Raw genomic sequence first — 25,095 nt, 5'->3', positions numbered from 1 at the left:
ATGCTTAAGGTTTATATTCCAATTTGTCTCTAAGATGTCAACCAAGTGAAAAAAGTAGCAACTTAGGAATAGTTCTTGATAAATATTCAATAAAAATTAATAAATTCAAGAAAATATTATATATCATGAATTAAAATTGCACACTCTATTACAACTTGAACTTTTTTTGAGTCCATTAATAGATCTTTATTAAAATAATATATCTAAGAAATTCTATTTTTGATTGGTAAAATACATATTTTTCTAATTTGGCATATAATTGTGTATTCTATAACTTTTATAAGACTAATATCACATATTATTTATATTCTTTGAAAATCTTATAATAAATTAAGATATCATCAAGATAGTACATAACAAACTTATTTAGGAATTTTTAAAAATATTATTTATGTAATGCTATAATATAGCTTGAATATTTATCAATCCAAAAGACATGATATTATATTCAAAATATTTGTATCTTATCCAAAATGTTGTCTTCTATTCATTTCTTTTTTTAATGCACACCAAATTGTATGCTCTATGAAGATCTATTTTGTTGTAGATCTTTGCTTGACCAAAGGTCTCCAAAAGCATTGATATCAATAGTAATGGATGATGATTTTTTACCGTTATTTTGTTAATGCTGCAATAATCAATACATATTTGCAATGATCTATCTTTTTTTTTTCACAAAAAATATTAGTGTACATATTAGAGATTTGAAATATCAAATAAAACTCTTTGCAAGATTTTTGTTGATGTAATCTTTTAATGCCAAAAGCTTGTTTTGTGATATGTTATAATAAGTTGGGCCAAACGGTGGTTAAACTCTTTCTTGAAGATCGATGATTCAATCATATGAATGATGCTCAAGTAATACATCAATATTCTTTTTTTTAAAGATATCTTGAAATTCCTTATATTGCTTTAAGATAGCTATTAGCTAGCTTGCTTCTTTACAAGTTGAAGTTGCATAAATGATAAATGGCATTTCTCTCTTAGCCATCTTCATAAAAGTCCTTGCTTCAAAAAATAAAGACTTTCTTGTTGATGACTTCTTAATAGATTTTTTCCAAAAATATTTTATAAAAAATTCAATCTTATGAAGCCTCCAATCTATAGATGGATTATAAATTTTTTAACTAAAAAAGTCCTAAAATTATATAATTGGATGGAGTTCTAGTAATATTGAATACTATTTTTTTATTATAATCTTTAAATGATATTTTTACTAATATAGTCTTATGAGTAACATTGATTAAAAATAAAGGTCAATCATCTATTATTTCTACATTTTCAAGTTTTGACTTCTGTACTAAAAGAATTTTATGAAATTTAGAGAACTCTTCATCTTAAAAGCAAGCAAATGCTCATAAATCTAATAAGGCATTTGTTTGAAGTTTTTGTAGGCCAAAATATAAAGATATAATAAAACAAAAAGGGGGTTGGATAAAAAAAAAAAAGTATCTTGATGAAATTTAGGAGTTGAAATGTTCAGCCACACAATCCCAATTGTAGTTGGGCCTCTTTGTTTTTTAAAACAATTACAGTCTTAATCTTAGTTGTAAGTTGTTTCTTTAGACAATTCTTAGATTTATAGCCTTCTTTATCATAATACAAGTATAGACCTTATTTAAATCAACACTTCTTCTCTTTTGTTGTAAGATGTTTGTACTAAATCACATTAATTTACATATCTTCAACTCCAAAGTGTGGATGTAATATATTTTCTGAAGTAATAGAGTACAAATTTTTAGTGTGTTACTTTGTCAAAGTTCACAAGTGTGGATCTTGATGGCATTGAAATAATTGATTATTGTAGTTTACAACTTGGTTAATAGCTTCATTAAGGATTTGAAGATCATGTAATGATAATAATAGATCTTTCACATCATTCTTTAGTCTCTAATAGAATTGACTTATAAGAACTTGTTTATTCCAATTGATGTCACAAATAAATTGTCTAAAATTGGATGTATAAATTGATACAAAATATGATTCTTGATATAATGAATAAATCTTTGTTGTCGCCTATCAAGCCTTGTCATATTTTCAAAATGCCTCTACAAATGCTTCTAAGAAAACTTCAAAATTACTCAAGATTGAAGATTTTTTTTCAAATAAAGGAGCAAACTAAGATAAGGCTTGACTTATATGCAAAGTTCTAACTAAATCAATTTATGACTTTTCTATTGGATAGTGCTCAAGTTACAAAAAAATTACCAATCAAATTTGATTAACAAATCCTTGAAACTTAGAACATGTGTCATGAAACTTTTCTATAAGATTAAACTGACATTCTTTATATTATTGAACAGGTGAATTTTCTTGTTGAAGTACAAGTGTCAATGCCTCCTTGGATGTAGAAGCTTACGAAAGTGGTTGTAGCACAAGTTGAACTACTCCAAGTCTTGCATTATCATAAAAACTTGCACAAAATCTTTTTATTTTAGTAGTTATATAAGATTTCAACGTGTTTATAATAACATCTACCTTGAACTTGAGAGACTCAAATATACTAACATCCTCATCTTGTTAGGGACATAGTCCTTAGACCTTTCTAGAGACAAGTTTCTAGAACCTTCTAGAAAGAAGTCTCTGGAAACTTCTAGAAGATTCCTTGAATATTCTCTTAGAATATTCTTCAAAGATTCCCTAAAGATTCTTTAAAGATTTCCTAAAGATTCCCTTAGAAGGCTCTAGAAGATTATTAGAATATTCTAGTAGATTCTAGGAAGTTACTTGAGAAGCTTCCTAGCTCTTGGGTAGTTGCTCGAGAAGCTTCATAGTTCTTGGGAAGCTTCTTGATGCGCTTCCTTAGAACCATAGGCCAGTAGTATATATAGGAGTCGAGGCTGAAGAGTTCTTCAGTCTCGACAACACATCTCTTGGAGTTCTAGCTCACCTTTCTGGTATTGTTCTTGTACTCATCTGTTTAATTTAGTTCTGCCACTTCTTCTTGAACTTCTTGTTAGATTTCAAGTCTGTATTTTGTGTCCGTGACACATCTTCAACTATCTTAAAAGAAAAAAAGAAAATCTAAATAATACCAATTTAAAAGAGGATATTTCACAACTTCTAAAGTGCTTAGATGCCTTCAAGAAGAAGGATAATCTACTCTCTATGAAGAAAGATCAAGCTCTAATATTGATAAGAAGGCAGTCTTGATAAACTTTCATGGATATATTATAGAAGAGATTGAACAGAAGTTGAACAAAAGAATTTCAATAAGAAAATTAGCAAGGTGTTGATTAAACTAGATGAATACAAGATCAATACTAAGAGAGACAAATTAAAACTCCAAAAGATGTATTATCAAGATTGAAGATTCTTTTAGCCTCGACTCTAATAGATATTAGGTATTAAGAATCTTTTTGAAAAGTTTCCATATTGTTTGAAGATGAAGCAACCTTAAGAAGCTTCTTGAGAGGTTCCTATATTGCTTGAAAATGAAGCAATTCTAAGAAGCTTCTTGAACAACTACTTTAATCTTCTTAGAAATTTTTAAAATCTTATAGAATATTCTAAAAACTTTTTAGAATCTTCTAAAATATTCTAAGAATATTTATAAAATAATATATTAGAACATTATAAGAATCTTCTAGAAACTAATAGAATATTCTAAGAATATTCCTAAAATCTTCTTATTAGATGTCCATAACATAAAGTTTCTTAAATATTATTAAGTAATAATTGCATTCTTTAAGAATTTTTCTCAACAAGTTGGTTCAATATTGATATAAAACAGCATGTTTTTACAGTATTCACAGCATTACAAAAAATTGCAGTCTCAATTCCTGAAATTCAATTCTTACTTACAACTCTATTAAATCTTAAAATCCCTTTAAGGTCCATTAAGTAGCTTTCATTGAAAAAAATACAAAGATAATCCACATCAATTCATTCTATTATCAACGAAAACAACAATAATTCTCTCACGAGAAAAATAAAAAAAAAGAAAAAAAGAAAGAAAAGATGAACAAAATTGAATGTGGAATAGAGGCACACAGCTATTTCCGCGACGACCGGCAACTGCCGGTCAAGCGCAGGGAAGTTTCCCTTCCAACAGTGGTTTTCACTCCAGTGAAATGCCCCCCGTGGAAACCCTAACAGGTTCTCGTGAGTGCGGTGTGAATACGAGCTGGCTTTTGTGTGGTGAGTCTCGCTAGCTCGCTCGGTCGCTCGCGCCCCCTCTTTCTCTGTTTCGGCAGCTGATCCAAGTTCGGTTTCAGTTTGGTATGGATTGATTTGACTCTGCAGCTCGTCGCCGACCCTGATTTGATGCTGTCTTGGTGATATGCTTCGGTGCGCTTGGAATTGCATTGTTATTTCACGGAGAGTTCCTTTAGTTTTCCTTCACGGCAGTTGAAAAAATCGTATCGGTGTTCGTGGCCGTGCTAATTTTGAGCGTCTGTTTTTAGCGTTGATTGCGGGTTGTTGAAAGTGTGGTATTGGCGAGTAGTGCCGCGGAGTTTCTTCTATGTCTCGTAGCCGACACGATAGGAATTATGAACGAGGGAGAGGGCGGGACTATGAGGGAGATAGAGATAGGGAGAGGGGTGGAGAGCGGGTTAGATATAGGGATAGGGACCGGGATAGAGCACGGATCCACGATAAGGGTGGCGATAGGGAAAGAGAAAGGGAAAGAGGAAGGGAGAAAGGAGTGAGCAGAGATCACGAGAGAGGGCGGGAGAAATTGCGGGCTTTGAGCAGGGACAGAGATAGGGGTGAGCATGAGAGAGGGGGCAGGGACCGCGACCATGGTGGGATGCACCACCACAGAGAACGGTATGATGAGCCAGAGACGAGGCCCGGGCAGCGTTCGAGGTCGAGGTCGAGGTCGAGGTCAAGGTCGCCAAGACACGAGCAGAAGTCGGACAAAGAGAGTCGGATTGCAAGAATAACTGATTCTGTTCGGGATACCACGAAAAGCCCACGTCGTGAAACAAGCACTGCCGCGAATGAGGTGTCTGGTGAAATCCACTCCTTTACAGTCTCGTTCTCTCACATTTCTTAGCAAGAACTACTGAAACTAGCTTTGTCCGTCCTAATTAAGGATGGCTTTGATAGAGCAAGTTGATGCCTAACCTGCTAGCTGTTTAAGTACATTCGACATTGCGATAGATGAGAGTTTTAGGGGAATGCCAGGCGTTCTTTAGGTAGTATATATCTTCGAATATATCCGTTTGGTAACTATGTCCTGATGGTATGTTTTTATCGCTGTGCACGATCGATAGCCTTGCTGGAATAACGTCATGATGAACCACTGCAAAGCAAACGTTTAGGTTTAATTTGCGAAATTTAAGAAAAAAACGTCAAATTTTGTTTTTGACGAAAGTAGGGTATTGTCTTCTAACTTGATCTTTGCAGACCCATTTTCTGATAGTGTTTATGTTTGGGTTAATGTAGGGTGGCATGAACGTCGCAGGAAACGAGCCAAGGTATGGTTCTGCATAATATTAATGCTGTTGCAACTCGTAATTCTCTGGTACATGCCATGGGCATGTTATCGTGAGTTCAAAATTTATTTGGCATATTCCCTTTCTTTGCAAATAATTTTCGCATCTACTGTGAGGGACTGTGGTGGATGTGGACTGAACTACGTCTTTATTACGGAATGTTGACAGTGTTGATGACGTGGTCAGCAAAATGGAAGCCGCGAAAGCTGCCTTGGAAGCTAAAGAGAAGGAGAAGGTTTTTTTATTTTATTTCTAAAAAACATTTCATGCAAAATTTTGATCTAGGGAATGTCGCCGCTTCAAGTTTGAAGTTATTTCATCGTTTTATTTGTTTTTTTTAAAATCTTCTGTGTCGTTAACCTTGTTAACACCTGACACGAATTTAGCTTTCTTGTTCCTCAAGGTAAATCTGACAATTACTATGTAGAAGGCGAAAATGGGCTATTATTCTTTAGAAAAGCTGGTTCTAGGCTTGGCTCTGTGGGAAAGTTTCCTATTGGCGTATGAAAAACCTGTCACATGCTTACTTCCACTGGATATCTTTTGAAATTTGTCAGACTGCTTAGAATATCGAGGGAGGTTCCTCAAAGAACTCGTCCGGAGCTATATCAGTGCTGACTAACTACATTTCTTTGTATGTTTCAATAGCTTACCTTCCAGCTTTTTGATGTGCTGGTTGGTGCAGGCCCAGCCCACGTTTGAGTATTCAGGAAAGCTTGCTGCGGAGACGAACAAAGTGCGAGGTGAGACGTGTGTTTCTTGGTATAAAGGAAATTCAACTGTTTTGGTTTCCCACTGAAGCAGATTGGACCTCTTGAGTATCAATGCTGCTTTTTGCATATTAGACTCCGGAGCTTTAGAAAGGTGTTTTTGGTTCTTTTCGGTTATTCACTCTATCAAACTTGTAAGTACAACTCAATATTATCTGTTCCGGCAATCCTGTGGTTTTGGCAGGTGTGACACTAGCATTTACGGAGCCTCCAGAAGCGCGGAAGCCTTCCATGAGGTGGCGGTTGTATGTTTTTAAGGACGGAGAGCCTATGAATGGTATGTGTTCCAACAATTAATATTACTTGAAGTACTTAGAAAGACAAGCTTTCACGATGGAATTATTATTAACCAGGCCTTTACTTCTGGCTTCTGCTCTGTTCCTGGCTTACTGCAAGGTTAAGAAAGTTCAGTGGATCTTTCGAACACTGATGAAGAAACTGAACGTCATGCAGAGCCTCTATACATACATCGTCAAACCTGTTACTTGTTTGGAAGAGAACGCAAAGTAGCAGATGTACCCACGGATCATCCTTCGTGCAGCAAGCAACATGCTGTGATTCAGTACCGGTACAAGCCTCCACACGGTTCCTAATCTTGTGCTTTTCTCCAGCATTAACGTACATTTGAGTACTAAAAATATTTTGAGTGTTGCTTATTATTTCAGTTTCATCTTATGCAATCTTGGCGAATGTGTTAAGTTTGATTTTCTATTTACGTGCTCTCTTGGGTTACTCTTCAAGTAGTCTGTTGCCCAGATACGTGCGTAGACTCTTGACTAAATTTGTGTCATTGTGTAAAGCTCCATATCTTTGATAGCCACATTGCGGCTGGTCACTTGTATCTCTGTACAGCGAAATTCACCGTTAACATCCAAATTAAGTTTCTAAATCGATATGTTTGTCTACTCTTTTGCTCTCGAATTCGTATCACTTTTTTGTATTTTCCATGTTCGGTTAGATGTAGTGTAAGCCGCTGAATACGTATCCTGAATGTGGATTTCAGAGATGAAGATGTCCCCTGATTATTTGATTTCTCGGGCTTGGATATAGGTTGACTGAGATAGAGGGCCCCGACGGTATGATGGAGAGTAAAGTGAGGTAAGACAATTTGTGGTTTTTGTTTTCTTGGTCAAAGAAATCGAAATTCTGTAGTGCGTTTAACCAATTGGATTACAAAAATAAGTTGGGTTTGATTTCCTTCAGTTTTTACTTTCTGCACAAGTTGCTTACATTCATCTGGGTAGTCACAGCTTTGAATTTTATGCATGCCCTGTGCTTCGGGTAGTAAATTGGATTCATGACAATTGCGTGTGAAAGAGACTAGCCCGGGTCTGTTCTTTACCAGTGCGGGGTGGTATAAGTCAATAGAAGTATAATTAGACTAGCTTATTCGTTACTTGTAAATGTAGATTCTTCTACACCATGCTTCTGTCGTTGCTACTGTAAGAGCTGGGGTTGAACAGTGAGATCAACTATTATGCTACATGTTGAATCAGGTGTACCCAGTCTGCCTGGTTTTCAGTGCGGCAGTATGTATTGAGTCTCCTCCTCCCACTTCCTGTCTTTTTTCTGTGTTTTTTTTCTCTTTCTTGTTTACTTATTTTTCTGTTCTTTTCCTTGCAATTATTTTGCGTATTTGGCTCAAGGCGCCCCTGCTTTTAACTCTGACAAGCCTTCTGAATGTTGATTATGATTGCTTCATTTATTCACAGGCCTTACATCATGGATCTAGGAAGCACAAACGGAACCCATTTGAATGTAAGAAAAATTTTCGGCTGTCTGACAGAGCGCTATTGGATGTGTCAACGTTTACAATTCAGATAGTTTATCTGTCGTGTTTTTTGGGATAAATTTATGAATGCTTCTTAAATTGGGATGATGTATTCGTCTGCAGAATACTCGCATTGAATCACGACGATACTACGAACTCCGGGAGAAGGATACTTTAAAGTTTGGAAACAGCAGGTCAGTAATTCTAGTACGTGAACCAACTTCGATATTGAAGGTAATAGCTTTGGAACATTGCACAGGTTTATACAAGGAACCAGTTGGGTAGCCCAACACTTGCCAATGTCTAACTTCGAAGTTGAAACATGCAGCCGGGAGTATGTGTTGCTACACGAAAATTCTGCAGCCGCGTCTTAGCACATTGAAGCTAATTGATATTGACGAGTTGGACGTCACGTTGTTGACAGAAGTGCCAACCAAGCTCATAATTTTTGAGAGCACTCAAGGTGTTCGGAATAGTGAAAAGTTCGTAGATTCGACTTTCTAGAGAGAGTTGCTTGTAACACGTTTAGCAAAACACGCTATATGCCATTACTGATCGAATGTAAGAGCTCCTTTGATTGGTTGGGATGCCATTTAGAGATTGGTTAAGAATATATTACGGATTACGACCACGATGGGCAATTACAAAATGTGATTTTTTTGCACTTATCTATGTTTCTGGAACATTTGTGCTTACCCGGACGTTTATAAACCCTAAATCGTGTGCTGTAGCTGATGATTAGGCGTCTTGTAAAATACCGCATGTCAACTTTACTGCTGCAAATTGCCAAATTACGTAAAAACGGCTAAAGATGCTGAGTAAGGTTAAGCTACGAACGAAAGGTGCGTGTTAAGTCGTGTTATCATTCTATCTGTTGAGCATCGTGACCACTAGGTCCTCAGTGTAGATTAATGTGCCGTTTTCCGCACGAATGGGAGCTGGTAATTGGAGAGCATTCTTCCGACCCTTACTTATCTGACAACTGTCGACACGAGGTGAAAGTGTGCACCGAACGGCGATCATGTGTATTTTATGACCATTGATCCTGTTTTACGAGGATTTGGCGGTGGCCTTGCTGTCTTGGTGCTTATCGGCTACTGTAGAAAAATATATAACTCAAGTTAGTGGGAACGTAGCAGCTTCACCGAGAACCTATGACCGTTCTATTGTCATTCACTGCCAGAACCAAAACTCTTCCCACCAGGAGGTGAAGGTGGCCTCCTGGCAACTTCAGGATCTGTCTCAGGTGATCTTGGGCATCAGCTCTTGACAAAGTTCATTCAACTCGACACTCACTTTCACAATTGTCTCCTGCATTAGTGTATTGTAAAACTGACACATTTGTTGTTCGAAGTTATATTATTATTCTTCTGTTCTTACATCTTATAACGTTGTCGATTTAGATATTTTCCCCTTTTACTATGCTTGTCAAAAGTTAATATAATCCATGATCATCAGTTTTCGTGTTTGAGAGAAGCAAAGTTATCGATGATTGTTTTATGTCAAGGAGTATAAGAATATTGAAATATCTCTCCATCTGTGATATATTAGAGATATTTACAGGCGATATTTTTACGATACGGAGAAGTGCATTTTCGTAATTCATTTACATTAGATCAAAAAATATGAACGAGAATTGTAATATTTATCCATCCGCTAATTGTTGGCGACGCATATAACATGGCCGGTAAAAGAACAAAGAGAAACAAATTGACAAACACGAGTGCGCATTTTACAAGTAATTAGTTCAGGAGAGGAAAACTAGGTTTTGTATATACCTGCACAGGCAGAGCTCAATCGACAGATCGTCGACGCTCTGCTCAGGGGATTAGTCAACGAATAGAAAGCTACAAAACTTGAAAACTACCTCAACCTCACCGGGCTAACCAGGTTTGCGATTGATCTAGATAAAGTCTTCACATCCATAAACAATCTGAATCTACAGTTACCCTAACAAAGAATTCTTCCATGATACAGTTGCGGTCGTGCCTCGGATCCTAAGACTTGGCGCCTTCCAAAGAGACAGCGTTTTTCTGCTTTTCGAGGATCCTCTCGTACACTTCCCTGATCTTAAGACCGCAGATGGTTTGGAACAATCCAGTACCGTTGTTGCTACCGGGGAAATCCGCGTGCTTTAACATTTGTTGAGTGATCTCACCGTAAAACTTGGTAGAGATGTTGCTCAAGTGTGACTCCACATAGATGAGCTCGTCGAGCTTATCGAACTGGCCGTCCATCTCCAAGACGGAGACCTCGTTGCCATAGTAGGTGTCTGGGCCGTAAAAGAACTTGATGCCAGGGTATGAGCAGGTGAGCTTGCGACCGCAGGGAATCCAGGAAATCGTTGAGCCCTCGTCGAAAAGGTAGACGGGCTCGAAGAAAGGCACGCCTTCCTTCATTACCATGCGCACCCTGAGGACCTTGCCCTCGTTGTCATCGGGGATGAGCTGTGTGGGCAGGACCTGAATCACCACGTCGGCATACTGCTTCTGGGGATCTGTTCACAAATCCAATCCCACAGTTACTAACCTGAATACTCACGGGAGTTAAAAATATGTACAGTACCCTCGAACTGGCGCCGCAAGATCAAAACAAGAGATAGAGGGCTTACCAATGTAAGCATCGAAATCAGGCTTGCGAGACGCAATACTTGCCTTAATGCTCTCGAGGCTGTGACCTCTTTCTGCCATATCACGCTGCAGGAAGAATACGATGTGTCAGTTCCACATTCAATGGTCCACCGCCAGGCTCACAGGCCACGGTGTAGAGCAGTTTGATTAATGCAGTCAACAGTGATACTTTCTAAAGATCATTAATGATTCTCATGGAGAAAGTGAGGTGGGTTGAACAGGTCCGGTGACGAGTGAGTGACTGCTGTAATATGGGAGTCGAAAAAAGGAGGGTGCATCAACCTGGATCTTCCAAGCGAACTTAACATCGTCGCTGATGTCTAGGTAAATGCTAAAATCCAACAATTCCCGGACACGCTCGTCGTACCTGCACGTGGGAACATCGTAGTCAGAGATTATGGAGTCTGGAACTTATTGACCGAATGAGAACAAACTTGTTGCCTCTGAGCAAGGTGCAAAATGCGCATTTCGCGTCCTTCACCATACATGGCCTGGATAATAACGCTGTGACGAATTCATGTCCATGGTTGAACTTTTGATCTACATTCTACGAGGTAAAGCTAAACTCGACACTACTGCCATTATCAAAAGGAATTCCTCGTCTTCCTGCGATTGAATCATCAGAAAGTAATACAGAAAGATGGACCCTACAAAAGCAGATACACAATCGAAACTCAATCTCTCCAAAGTCGAGTCTAGCCATCTCGCGACATCGTTTCGTTAGAGATGTGCCTGGACAACGAATACTGCAGTAATTCGTACCTCTAGGTTGCCTACTGAAACTCCGGCAAGCATTGACAACATCACTCAATGTAGAAACCAACATTTAAATAATAGTAGCGCTCCGCGAATGAATTAGCCACTAAAGTACAGCAGCAATCAGAGAATTGTGGCCAAAATCGTCAAGCTCGCTCTCACAAGAGCAGCAAGAAGCTTACATTGGGTGCAGACCCTCGATGACGAGAATCTTAGGGGGGTGAATGGTTTCGGGGGCATCCAACAAACCGGTCACGTGGTTGTAAATCGGCTTCTCAACAGACTTGCCCTCCTTCAAGGCCTTCACCTGCTCGTACATGAGATCAAAGTTGTTCGCCCTGGGGTCCAACGCGGTCACGGCCTTCTCCTTGCGACCATACCTGTCGAGGGAGTGGTAGTCGTCCAGGCAGATCACGGTGGTGGTGTCACTAATCAGCGTGTTGGAGTCAGGGTTGCCACCCTTCGGGGGAGTCGCAGCGCCTCCGAACACGGACGTCAGCCTCCGCATGAACGTAGACTTCCCGCACCCAGAGTCCGCAGCCAGTCCGATGACCACAGTCTGCCCATCAGCAGCTTTGCAAACCACCACGGCCCTGCGACCACTTCTCTTCGACGTCACCGCAGCCTTCAAAGCCGCAACGTGGCTCACACTGGACACGCTCTGGCCATGGAAGGCAGACGTCAATTGCACGGAGCGTGCCGCCGCAGCGCTGGTCTTGACTCCCGACACGGCACCCAGGCGCGGGGTGGAGACAGTGGACGCAGCAGCAGTAGTGCAGGCCATGGCTGCCATCGCAATTGCGCAATCGAACGACCCGGTTGCGACGAGAGGTGGTAGTGGTGTATAATGCAGGGGCACTTTTACAGGGGCATACTGTGGAGCGGCGCAGGCAGGGGGGGGGCTTATCCGCGAGGGAGGTGGGCGAGGATACGGGGGAACAAGAACGGGGAGCTAGAGTCGCCTTATCTGGGAGATCCGGTGTGGGGCTGGCTCTCGCTCACCAATCGTTAGCTATCCGGGCCATTCCGCAGTGCAACACTCTCCGCAGACCTCTTCTTTCTCCGAGCTCCATCTCCAACTCCTCTCCTCTCCTCTCCGCTCGTTATGGAATCTTCTCTTGCTGCTTTCACAATCTCCGCCGCTGGCCACTCGCGGGTCGGTAATTCGGTAATTCCGTCCCCGATCGCGCGGTTTTGGGAACTGGGAGTTCTGCTCCCCATGTGTTGCGCGCCTTTGGGGTTGGTGTCGTATTTTGAGGATCTCGTACAGCGACTTGGATCTTGTGTAGGACTTGTGTTTGGGAAATTTTTAGGAACCGAATTGAGACGTGATTGGGGTATTCTGGAGAACTGGCTTGAGATATGATTGGTCCCTTTTGGGACTTGGATTGAGTCCTGGTAATAGTAATGTGCTTCGTTGTTTTTATTTTGAGGATGTTGTAACAATAGAGGTGGCAAATTCTTGGGGTGATCATGTGTTTTCTTCATGGGCTTTCAAAGGGTGTGTGTATGATTATATATGTATGTATATAGAGATTACTATTAGTAATATGATTATTTTTGAATTATGTAGATGTGAAACTTTTAGGTTATACTTTATAATGAATTAAATACAAAAGACTGTCAAATGCATTGAATTGAAATTAAACTAATATTCAAGTGGATTTGCAAACGTAATTACATGTATTGATATTTATTATGATATGGCTAACACCTGACTTTATGTATGAAGATTTGATGGATAGGATTTTGTTTTCATGTGCATATCATTATTTTACGATTTTTTATTTTTTTATTTTTTTTATTTTTTTTATTTTTTTCTACACATTTCAATTAGTTTTGTAATTGATTGTTGATGTTTTTTAATTGTCTTTACTAAACTAGATATTCAAACGAAGTTGTGGATTATGAATTTTTATATTAACTTAAATAAATACTAAATGCAATTTGAGTTAACAGAGGATCATTTTTAAATCAAGGCTTTTACAAATTCACTCATTAAAATGACACGTTGCAATCACACAAGGAATTAAGACAACACATGAAGAAGACATACACATGATAGAGATTGATCTTCCAAATATTAGAATATGTAAAGAAAATAGTGACAAGAGGATCTACTCTACTCAAAACACAACTAAATTCAATAGAATAACAATTTATTTACAAATGCAATCATTTCAAAGGGTTTATTGCAAGCTTCACGCATACTTTATATAAGATTACTTTTATTTAAATGAAAATTGCAATTTTGAACTTGGAATAGGAATAATAAAAAATAAAAATAAAATACCTTTAATAATTTAAATTAATTTTGAAATTTGAGGGTGAAAATCCTCAAAATTTTCTTGGTAATATACTAAAAAATAAGTTATAATTTTAAAATAAGATGCATTCTAATAAAATCCTTATTCTTATTTTATTTTATTTTACCAAATATATATATATATATATATATATATATCTTTAAATATGACAATTGGAATTTGTACTATATATGAATAAATCCAATTGTATTTTTGATATAGCTATAAGTTAGAATTATTACTTCTATTAGTTTTTAAAATATTAGAAAAGAATTTTAAATAGTGAGCAATACAATTACAAAAAAATAAAAAATAAATAATAATAATAATAATAATTAAAGATAATTATAATATAATAACATAAATTCATATTTTTATATTACTATTTAAATTAAAATATTCTACAAGTCTTCTTTTAGAATAATTGATATTATTAATAAAATATAATAAATTATTCTAATTAATTATAATTTTTTGCTTATGAGATATAATATTATTTATTTTTTTATAATAAGATTGAAGATAGTTAAGTTTTATTTGAAGTATTAAATCCAAGATCTGAACACTTTCAAAATTCTATAAATAATTTTAAAATTTTATTAAGAATTATTTAAAATTATTAAGAAATTTATAAAGCATATTTTTTAAGACTTTTGTAAAAATGATTTTTATTACTTTGAAAGGCCATTATGAAGAATTTGAGTAGGCTCTGAAGGCCATGTAAGATCTCTATGCTAATTCAACATTTTGAAATACCATGGTATAGCCAAAAATACAAAAAATATAGTTTTACTTGTAGAAAACAAAAGAATCAAGAGCTAATGTACTAGTTGTACATATTTTACATAATGAGATTCAAACTCTTAATTTCTTGAACAAGTTATTCTTGCGATAAAACATATTTATACAAATTTTCTATTTTTATCTTTATTCTTTAAATTATCATAATTTATTTATAGTAATATAGATTCTGATAATTTATACTTCATTAAATTATAATTTTTTTTGTCTACCTAAAAATACATTATTAATTTTAATATTATTTCTTTATTAAATAAAAATTTAATGAATCAATTGTGACTAGTTTTTAAAGTGTATAATTGTTGGGTACATTTCTTTCACTTATTTTTTTCTTGTTCTTCTTTGTCTCTTGTTGATTTTGTCTCTCACTTTATACCACCAATTATAAGCAAGTGCTAATTGAGACTATCTTGTAATTTAGGTTAAAGAGTGAATTTTACTCACATATTGATTCTTTCATATTTATCAAAATATGTATTATAAATTAATACAATGGAAAAGAATATCAACATTTATTCAAACAAATTACCATCAACAAAATCATAAAAATAAATACAAGAAGGTGACAATGTGATAGGAATTTTAGCATCTAGATTAGTGATTCCAAGTACTGATAAACAACACAATGATACTTTTTCTCTTCAATTCATTCTAAGTGTATATAAACCAACACGGCCTAAGCAAAAAAATATATGGTTTGACAATTATTAAGATGTGAATATACAATCCAATAATATCAGCTTTAACTAAGCAAATAAAGATCTTGATTGGAGAAAGAGAGTAGAAGATGAGATAGATTCAATAATGAAAAATCAGACGTGGAGATTAAAACAATTACATGAAAAAGAACGACCTACATCTACAAAATAGATATACAAGTTGAAACCTAGTAAAGAAAACCAACAAAAAATGAAAATATGTACATTATTTATTAGAGGATTTGAACAAATAAAAAGAATTGATTTGTTCTAAAATGGTCTACAATTTATACACCTACTACATTGGTGATATAGAATAATTAGAGAATATATCATATAGATGTATGTATAACATTTTTTAACAATCACCTTAAAGAAAAAGTGCACATGACACAATTTAAACGATTCATTTCATTAAAAAATGAAGAACTAGTATACAAAATTTTAAAATCTATATATGAACTTAAATAATTATTACAAGCATAGCATAAATAAATCAATATATTTTTAAAAAAATTTCAACAAAAAAAGAAGCAATTTTGATGCAAAAATATTTTATTTGTACATAAATGAAGAAATATTTAATCTTATATTTCACATCAATAATCTATTTTTAATAAAGAGTAAGAGAGAATTAACAAGTTGGTTAAAAACTCACCTTCACAATACATTTGATATGATAGATCTTAATGGGATTAACCACTATCTAGACTTAATTTTGAAATTACATAAAGAAAGATCTTTAAATATGAAACAAAGTATGCTGCTACCATCTTAGATAAATTTGGCATAAAGGAGTGTTAACCTAGAAAAACATGATTGCCAAAAGGATTGATTTTAGTAAACAATTTGAATTCCCTTGCATACAATGTAACATATTATTGCCAATTAGTTGAAAAATTAATATTTCTTACAATTATCACATGAGATATTTTTTATATTATAATCTTAGTATGTTGTATTATATTATAATTTTAAATTTTATATTTAGAAGTAGATAAATATATAATATAATACACTAAGCATACTTTGGATTTTGGAATACTTTATCAAAAAGAAAGTTACTATAAACTTAAAGAATATATAAACATTGATTGGAAGTTATGTTTAGACACACATTGATCTATGAAAGTATACATTTTTATATTAAGAAGAAGACCAATAAGTTAGAAAAATAAACAATATTTGATTATTTCAAGATCTTCAATAAAATCTAAATATTGAACTTTAAGTGATAGAGCATAAGAAGTTGTTTAGTTGTATAGACTTCTCTAATAATTGCAAATTTAAAAATCATACACAAATTCCATTGTCCAACAAAAATAAAGAGACAATCAATAATTTAGAATACTATATTAAAAACAACATGTCTTCGATATTTTTAACTTCATAAAGTAGAAAACATAGTAAAGCTCTATGTATTATACAAGCATCAATCTTGTTAAGAAAGATGCCATTAATAAGTATAAGTTGTCAAACTTATAGTATAATTGTCCACACTTGAATAACTATTGTGTTGCCACCTAATCTATACCACTCTTTACCTTTTTATTTTGACACAACAAATTGTTATACTCTACAATCTAATACAATTAAAAGCTCATGTAGTTGTCAAGTATTTCCTTTATGTTCTATTACATAGGACATATCTTTGAAATTGCACCATAAGAAAGAAGTTGAAACTTGGATTTGTAAGATGCTTGGATTATGAAACATTTACACATATGGCATATTGATTTAGAATTACAATTCTTACCATTAAGCATCTTGTGCACTTCCAACTATATCAAATTCTTTATCAAGTCATCTCAAGCTAACTGTACATGTATTCATACATTAGCTTCTTCATCTATTAAATCACAACCAAGATAGTTTGCCTTGCTTCCACTACTCTGCTAACTTTATTGCTAGTGATGTAGTCTTGTCATAAGTTGCTTTGACTACTACACTTAATTGTGTTAATCTTCACCTTCTCATTTTTTTTATCATACATACATATTACCTTGAAAACATTTGAGTACACACTCCATAACCAAATCACACATAAGAGTATTGTAATGATACAAAATGAGGTGGAGAATATAAAAAAGAGCAAAAACTATATAATCATATCAAATCCAACTTAAGAAGAGATGTTGGTATAAACATCCATTGAGATTCCATTAGAATCTATTTGTTCATATTCATCTATTATGGTTATAATAGTTAAGATTTCATTTGTCACTTAATAGATGAATTAAATAAGACGGTATGATTATACATACATCTTGAATAAAATTATATTATATAATACATATTATTTATTTTTACATACACAAATATATATATATATATATATATGCTAGTATGCCACAATTAAGGCTTTATGATATAGAAGATTTTTATTAAAGATTAAATAAGATTATATTATCTAATTAATTTAAAATGACAAATTTATATGTTTTGAGTTTAAAAGCTAAATGCACAAAGAATTGATAAAGACCATTTTATGATGAGTTGTAATATACCTCAAAAAATACATGTTACACTATCTATTTGTCTATATATATATTAAGTTAATTAAAAGTCAAATATTAAAGACAATGATTAAAATAAGAACTAAATTAAATCTAATATAATTAATATTTTCATATATTATTTAATACAAAGTAATTAGTACTAATACTAAAAAAACATTCTTTGAACAAAAGTCCCAAGAAACACTACATGGCTTGTTTTACAATTTCAACAAATAGTTTTTAGAAAAACTCTCATGAACATAACCAACATGAAAGAGCTCTAGTACTGAAACAATTTAAAAGCACCAAATAGACTTTAGTTTTTAGATACTAAACTTGTTTTCATAAAAATATTGACAGAACACATTAGTTTAGATTAATAAATTATACTAAGGACTTAAACCTTAATTTGTAGAAAACCATTAAATGAACTAAGATATCTAAGAACGTTTAAAATGAATTGGATTAGGAAAGGCTAGACAGGCCTAAGAGAGGAAGGGCAAAGTATAAAATAGGATTTTACCCTAGTATATCCCACCCTGTTCTAAGACTCTTTTCAAAATCTATAGTTGTGTACATCCAATTAATTAGTGAAAGAGTTGACTCCATTATGTTTCAAACAAATTAATAATTGTAATCTTAAAATTACATAAACCGAAAAAAACCTGTTCATAACTGTTCAAACAAAGCTATATTTTATAAAGAAAAATTCCATGAATGTGGAATTCAACTTCCCTCCATAATCAAAAGATTATGACAAAATAAAAATAAAAATATTATACCATAGAAACCATCACGTACAAAAACACACCAGAGAATAATATGACAAGAATACATTTTCTCAACTACCATTATGATACATTGTTATACTGTCTTCACATATACAACGCTGAAGCCAAAGCAGAGCTTCACACATCAAGACCTGTTGTTCAGGCACATAACCAGAATGAGGATCTAGCATGAGGATCTCAACCAGGATGAACCCATATTAAATTTTTCTTCAAGCTCTTGGGTTATGAAGGAATGCAACATACCTGCATGTTTACTTAGCTGCAAAAGTAATTCTTTCGTTAATTAACACCTCATCACCACCGAAGGCATGCAATCGGCAGGGAGTTCATGGGAGAACCGCATCATGTGAGGATGCAAGTATAAACTAATCACAGTCTACTGAGCTCATTGGATCTCCAGATTTTCTCTTCACCAAGGCTGTCCAAGAGTCAAGAATTAAAAGGCTACAAGCTGCCCTTGATTATCAGAATTGAGTTAATGTACTTTAAATTGCTCTCTACCTGTATGATGATATTGACCGGGTTTAATAGTTGTACAGGATCGCATCTCACGGCAGCAGAAGATGGAAAAAGATGGAAGCATCAGACGTCGAAAATCTCCAAGGCAGGTTCAGATGTGTGGACCTTCTTCACGGACCCATACCTCCTAAACCTCGATTTGGAGTTTTTAAATGCGAAATGCATGCTGGGCCGTGTGTGCCTGTGACCTCTCAAGCTCCTGATAGAGCTAACATGGTCTCTGTGGTGAAGCTCGTCGTCTTCATCGTCTGAGCTCACAGATACAGCTAACGGCATCTCGACGTGCTCTCTACTCGAATCTTCCAGGGAGTCGTAACCACATGGAGCCCTATTTGACGACTCAATGATGTCCACGGGAGGATGCTCTTGCTCCTTGATAGACCACATCAATTCGAAGCTCGCATTGTCGTGTCGTAACCGCTGAGGTCTGTGAGAAAAAGTGCAGGTAGACATCAGCTCCTGAGAGCTTTTCGTTGAGTATGGATGCTCCCTGACGCTGGTCTCTAGAATTGATTCTGAGAGGGTTTTAGAGTGGTTCCTTGGATTGTTGTGTTGGAATATTTCCTGTGCCAGAAGCTCAACCACCACTTGGTTTGAGCTTGAGCTCGTGGACCGAGCTGAGGATGACCCCATAAAGCGAGCGAAGCGCTCCATTTGCGGTGAAGGGAAAGGCACCAGAGGGTGCTTTCCCTTGTGGTCGTAGTCTCTCCGACTATGGCCAGGCCGACCTTCCGATTGGTAGCGGTGCCTCTCGCTGCGAGCGTGGCTGTAGAGCCTCCGCTTGGTGGACACGGACAATTGCCTGCTGAGGTGCGAGTTTCGCTCCAAAGTGAAATTCTGGTTGTTGACGAGATGGATTTCTTTGGTGGGAGTCTCGACAGTTTCTGATGATAAATGCCGCGAGTGTTGCACTGAACTTCCTTCCATCTCAATCTGGTGGTTGTCTGGAGTTCCGACATCCGGAGCTGCAATAGTTTGGGGTTTAAGGTCTTCAGCTAAAAAGTAAAACAAACTCACACGATAAGAGCATGTTTTCTACGAACAAGAGAGGCGGGCGTATGTTTGCGAACAGGTTGGAACAGGAACTACAAAATTAGGAGGTCGATCTTACCGGACATGAACGAGCCACGGCTAGAAGGTGGCGACATCGACCTCGGAGGACCAGACAACTGTCCACTCTCCCAAAACTCCTGCACGTACTGCTCTTGCAGGATCTCAATCTCGTGGTTGATGAGCGCCTGCATGGGATTAGGATTCGACGCCGGAATGGCCGACATGGTGGGTCCACGACTGTGCGCGGGCGGCTCTCTCTCCACCGGCATCAGGGAGTAGGGCACCGTAACAGCTAAAACGATGTTGACTCGACATAAGGGACATGTGGAGGACGTGACGAGCCATGTATCGATACAAGGTATGTGGAAGGGATGGTTGCACTTCGGCAAGATTCGGAGAACCTCTCCAACTTTGAACTCTCCCAGGCAGACGGAGCATTCCGTCCCATCGACTAACCCCTCGTGAGGATCGTATTTGAGGGTTGGGATCCGACTGATGAGGGCGTCGTCTAAGCCCACCGCATTCGAAGGCCATGCGCCATGCTCCTCCATCAACACCTGAAGACGAAGAGTATCAAAAGATTAGATTGGGGCATCTCGGAAACGGATTCAACCAAAGAAGGTTCGTAAGAGGAGGAAAATGCTTACAATGGCGGATGTGCCGCCGTCTCGACCATTACGCCGGGTGCCCCAGAAGGGAAAGTGGTGCCGATTACAATACTTTGCGAAGATTCTGTAGTAACTAACGATCAGGAAGGCGCCGGCTAGCACTCCAATCACCGCAACCACTGCTGGACTGAATGCGTTCGGCCTTGGGGTAGACGAACCCGGCGGAATTGGCGCTGGAATGTATGGACTTGGAGCATAGGGGTTATTGAGGGAGCCAGGGCTTTCCGTTTCGAGGTAGCGTGTTCGAACCGCATATTTTTGCTTCATCGTAACGCGCATTTTGACACTGACCCAGGGAGATTCATCACCTGGTGCACAGGGGAATGATAATGCGGGTCACGTTTGATCATAACTTCGGAAGTCCCAGGTCGAAACCAAAAGGGGGCTTGACGAGGTCTTCAAGACGACTTCAAATGACCGAAGTTTAAAGTAAGACTAATAGCTTCGAACCTTGAAGGAAGATGGAGAAATAGTAGACTTATCCCGCAATCGCTTTCTGCCGCCCTCCGCCGTGTCAATAAGGGATTGCTGCAATTCCATCTAAATTCCTGCTTTGAAGATTGCACTCCCAGTGGACGCAGCAGCTGTATCCCTCTACAGGCGTTCATAATTTAACGGCAGGCCGCATCAATCTGCACAAAGAGCAGTTGATGAGTTAATGGATACGACCCAAGTTTCTAAACCGTGCACGATTTATTATCAACTGGTCTCCGAAAACTCGACATCTTTGCGGCACAGAGTATTGTACATGATTCGAAGCTCTCTGTCATTGCGGCAAACCCAACACCTACACGTTATCAACCATTTTCACTACTAGGCCGTGCACACCGCTAGCCTTGCGGCAACAGAAAAAAAAATTACACGACCAACTGCACGACTGATCTAACCACGTTGAGACTGGCTGAAGGTCATTCAGCGCTTCAAAATTCTTGAGATTGTGGCATTCCTCCGAAACATGTCGATCTCCTGCTAGAGTACTACGAAATGGAAGTGAGGCTGAATGCTATTGAGATTCGGTCAGCCAACCCCTAGTCGAAAGGCTAAACTCAAAACCAGTTGCCGAAACTGGGAGGTGTAGGCATTGACCTTGAAAGAAAGGGAAAGTTAATATTTTTCCAGTGACCAAAACATCATCAAGCATCTAAACAAAAGAGTATGAAGCAGTGCGCTCCTGACACATGGTGATTAAAAATAATAGTGGCGCATGCACAATTCTTTTTAATCAATAGATTAGTCAATAAAGTAATTGGCCCCGGCCTAGGTATCCACACTTAGCAGCGAGTCTCCGACATTAGGGCATAAATTACTAACTGCCAAAACTCCCATTGCAGCTGGTCCTAAGGGACTTCCTTGCAACGGAGTGAATCCGCGTGTTCATCGAGAGGGATTGCACACAATTTGACCCTGAAAGCACGACATCAAACTACGGTGCGACTACGCAATGTAGCGTATAGAAGAAAAACATCTCATGACAATAAGCGGGATTCACTCAACGGAAAGTAATGAAGCAAACTGTGGCTTTAGAATGACTTCCAGTCCCGACCTAAGTTTTGAAGCTGAAGCTGAAAGATATTCCTGTGCGACGCTCCGAGTTGCCGAGCTGCTCCACACATCTCTTGCAACCTGTAATTTCATTGTCGACCAGTTATACCACGCCCATCTCGTACATTTTCTCGACTTTCAACGCCCGGCGTGATTCAAACATTCGACGTCATTGAGCGTCATGACAGTAACATGAATCATTTGTATCTGACTCTAACTGATCCGTGGTTATCGTTCCTTTGTACGTTCTATCCGCGTTCCAAACTAATCAATCAAGGTCTTAATTTACTAAGAGTAACTGTGGATGCGTGTATTTATCAAAAAAAAAAAACACAACAAAGGAAACGGAAGAAAACGGACGATTTAGGCTACGGAGAATCTTGAAGCAACAAAGATAGAGGTGTCGAAATGAACACAACCAAGGCTACAACACGTATCAAAATGCTTGAAACGGCAGAAAGTTTAGAAAGCTTGCCTTTCCAGTCACACAATTCTACATTCCAACTCACAGAGTTTACCAACTCTTTCCAGATTAAAATTTCGACCCAACAGCACTAAACATGAGAACCGAGATTCAAGCACAAAAAAAACAAAGAAAACAACAACGTCCTGTACGTTCAAGGAGGGGTGATCGATCTCAACACGGCTGGACACAGTTCGACACAACGAATCGGTCCAAGAGACCCCAGGAGACAGGGAAATCGGAAACTGTGCACCTACAGCGATCTCCAAGCGACTCAGAGCTGCACAAGTGGAGCGACGACGACCCAAAACACCGCCGAGTTCGGAGGACGGAAGCCGAGGAACACACACTCGGAGCACCATACCCACTAAACAACACAGGGACTGTGAGGGCGCTTCGAGCGCGAGACACGCAGTGGTGCTAGCGGCGAATGCAAGGAGTGAGTGGAGGCAAGAGGAACGGGAGCAGCGGGAACAACGCGCCAGATCTCTCCCCTGAAAAAGCAACTATGCTTTGGAATCACGTCCACGACCACCACGCCACAGGTCCATTTCATCACACCCCCCTCCCCTCCCATTCTAAATTTACCCGTCTTGTTGCGTCTCGTCTTCTACGTTCACGACGGCGCAGTGATGGTTGGCATTGTACACATCCCGGCCCAATTCTTCTTCGTACACATGAGCCGTTTGTGATGAGTTTGTGTGCACTCCTTCACTCACTCCTCGCAACCACATCGCGGAGTGCGTCACGCAGTAAAAACCAAGTAACTTCATAAGTAGCTTAAATTCAATCGGCTGTGCATATGTTGCGCGATGCATGAAATCTCGTGGACCAAGTAGCCGAAATTGTTAAAATCCATCCCCCATTGGGTGCCGGGAATATTGGAACGAAGGACCGATTCCTCTCGCCGTCGACCCGCTCCATTGAGCAGTCTCTAAGAATATCTTTATATTGTAATTAAATCGTAAAGCTCATCAGCGTTTACGTTTCCTGTCTCTCTTACTTGTGGTCTGTGTCTGGTTCGAAGAGTTCATTGTTTGGTCTTTGATGTGGATTTGTATTAGGAGTTGGACCGAAGTAAGTCACAATTGTTGCACCTATGAAAGGAATGGGATTTTAACTCTAATGATGTATATTTAATCTTGTTTTCTAACTTTGAATAATGTTTAATGTAAAAAACTTGTGAGCAATGTGAAAGAAGAACAAGTAATTGTGTAAATTGATCATGCTTACAGTAGTGAGTCATGAAAAGTAATCGTAAGCATTAGCTTACATTTTAACAAATACAGTTCATAATTGTAAAAATATAGACAAAGTGTTTTACGAGATTGATTAGAGGTTTTTGATTCGTGATTTTGTCTAAAATTGATCCAATATCATTTGATTATTTTCCAATTTCACTAATTTTTATAAATCAAATTTTCCTTTTCACAGATCAACAGTAACTTCAATTAAAAGTTTTAATCGTCAGGATAGATTTTTTGAAAGTAATATATTTATACCATATCAATAATTTCTTCAAAATAAGATATATATTTATAATATATATATATATGTATATATATATATATATATATATCTAAAAAATGGTAGCACTATAATTTGTTGCCGAAATTTTAAGTAGATATGCAGATGCCTACTTATATGTTATGCTCAAAACCTATAGGTGATGAGTTATCAATCCGTAGAGAAATTAATCTTCAATAGATAGCATTGAATAAATGAAGTTACTATATTAAGTAGAAGATGAAATATGTTGTTTTTTTTTTTTTTTTTCTGAATTTTTTCATTTCAATATGTAAAACATGTTTATATTGATTTTAATTTCAAAATTAGCTGTTAAATTTTCTATTTGTATGTTTATAAATAAAACAGAAATTACGGTGTAAAAAGAATTACAAATTTTTTAAATGAAAAATAAAAGTTTAAAAAGATAAAATAAAAACACACAGGATCCAAGGATTCCTAAAAGATTTTTGGTCACAACATTAGCAAACTTGCTGAATACATTAAACAAAACCTTAACTTAAATCTCATTAAACTTAATACTGATTTGTGTAGCATGGTTTCTACAGCTTAATTTCATAAATTCAATCCATTTAAAGTACACTACTATTATCACGCTGAAAATTGCTTTTTTTTATGCTACCATGTATATTTTCATATTTAAACACACATTTTTCTTTTAAGTACATATGTGTGTTATTACTAAGGTATATCATTGTTAGGTATACATACACAGTTTTTTTAAGTTTTAAAATATTTTACTCTATTTTTTTTAATAACTATAAAATTGTAGTCTAATTCTTATACGTGTTTTCTATTCAGTACGAATTTGATTTTTTAAGTTAAACATTATTGTACATTATATTATTTGATATACAA

General features: G+C 36.8%; 3 protein-coding genes across 10 annotated transcripts; 1 reads left to right on the top strand and 2 right to left on the bottom strand.

Annotated features, from left to right (window-relative positions):
• The first annotated feature begins 4,204 nt into the window (after window positions 1-4,204).
• Window positions 4,205-8,616, top strand: LOC112295938 (FHA domain-containing protein DDL). Of its 3 annotated transcripts, none has more exons than XR_016498537.1 (10): window positions 4,205-4,951; window positions 5,395-5,426; window positions 5,613-5,679; window positions 6,130-6,187; window positions 6,399-6,491; window positions 6,668-6,782; window positions 7,218-7,312; window positions 7,927-7,972; window positions 8,109-8,179; window positions 8,314-8,616. XR_016498537.1 is itself a non-coding variant. In XM_024547987.3 (10 exons), the coding sequence occupies exons 1-10, from the start codon at window positions 4,466-4,468 to the stop codon at window positions 8,357-8,359; spliced, it is 1,062 nt and encodes a 353-aa protein (XP_024403755.1). In that variant the 5' UTR covers window positions 4,205-4,465; the 3' UTR covers window positions 8,360-8,616. The 3 variants fall into 3 exon arrangements, 2 of the variants coding, with proteins under 2 accessions (XP_024403755.1, XP_073385044.1); XM_024547987.3 differs by having other exon boundaries at window positions 7,265-7,312; XM_073528943.2 differs by lacking the exon at window positions 7,218-7,312.
• Window positions 8,617-9,673: 1,057 nt separating this feature from the next.
• Window positions 9,674-12,195, bottom strand: LOC112295939 (phosphoribulokinase, chloroplastic). Its single transcript, XM_024547990.3, has 4 exons — window positions 11,554-12,195; window positions 10,898-10,982; window positions 10,597-10,681; window positions 9,674-10,482 (listed from the first exon to the last, which is right to left on the bottom strand). The coding sequence occupies exons 1-4, from the start codon at window positions 12,162-12,164 to the stop codon at window positions 9,983-9,985; spliced, it is 1,281 nt and encodes a 426-aa protein (XP_024403758.1). The 5' UTR covers window positions 12,165-12,195; the 3' UTR covers window positions 9,674-9,982.
• Window positions 12,196-18,510: 6,315 nt separating this feature from the next.
• LOC112272768 (uncharacterized) lies at window positions 18,511-23,107 on the bottom strand. Of its 6 annotated transcripts, XR_016498601.1 has the most exons (6): window positions 22,968-23,107; window positions 21,156-21,337; window positions 20,685-21,013; window positions 20,096-20,594; window positions 18,709-19,979; window positions 18,511-18,596 (listed from the first exon to the last, which is right to left on the bottom strand). XR_016498601.1 is itself a non-coding variant. In XM_090244729.1 (5 exons), the coding sequence occupies exons 3-5, from the start codon at window positions 20,982-20,984 to the stop codon at window positions 19,048-19,050; spliced, it is 1,701 nt and encodes a 566-aa protein (XP_090100855.1). In that variant the 5' UTR covers window positions 20,985-21,337; window positions 22,249-22,328; window positions 22,968-23,107; the 3' UTR covers window positions 18,511-19,047. The 6 variants fall into 6 exon arrangements, 5 of the variants coding, with proteins under 5 accessions (XP_090100855.1, XP_073385195.1, XP_090100856.1 ...); XM_090244729.1 differs by adding an exon at window positions 22,249-22,328 and having other exon boundaries at window positions 18,511-19,949; window positions 20,685-21,337; XM_073529094.2 differs by having other exon boundaries at window positions 18,511-19,979.
• Between the last annotated feature and the right edge of the window lie 1,988 nt (window positions 23,108-25,095).

Source organism: Physcomitrium patens, chromosome 19, assembly GCF_059467195.1.
Source record: "Physcomitrium patens ecotype Gransden chromosome 19, ASM5946719v1, whole genome shotgun sequence".
NCBI classification, from domain to species: Eukaryota; Viridiplantae; Streptophyta; class Bryopsida; order Funariales; family Funariaceae; genus Physcomitrium; species Physcomitrium patens.
This window is presented reverse-complemented; position numbering and strand designations above follow the sequence as displayed.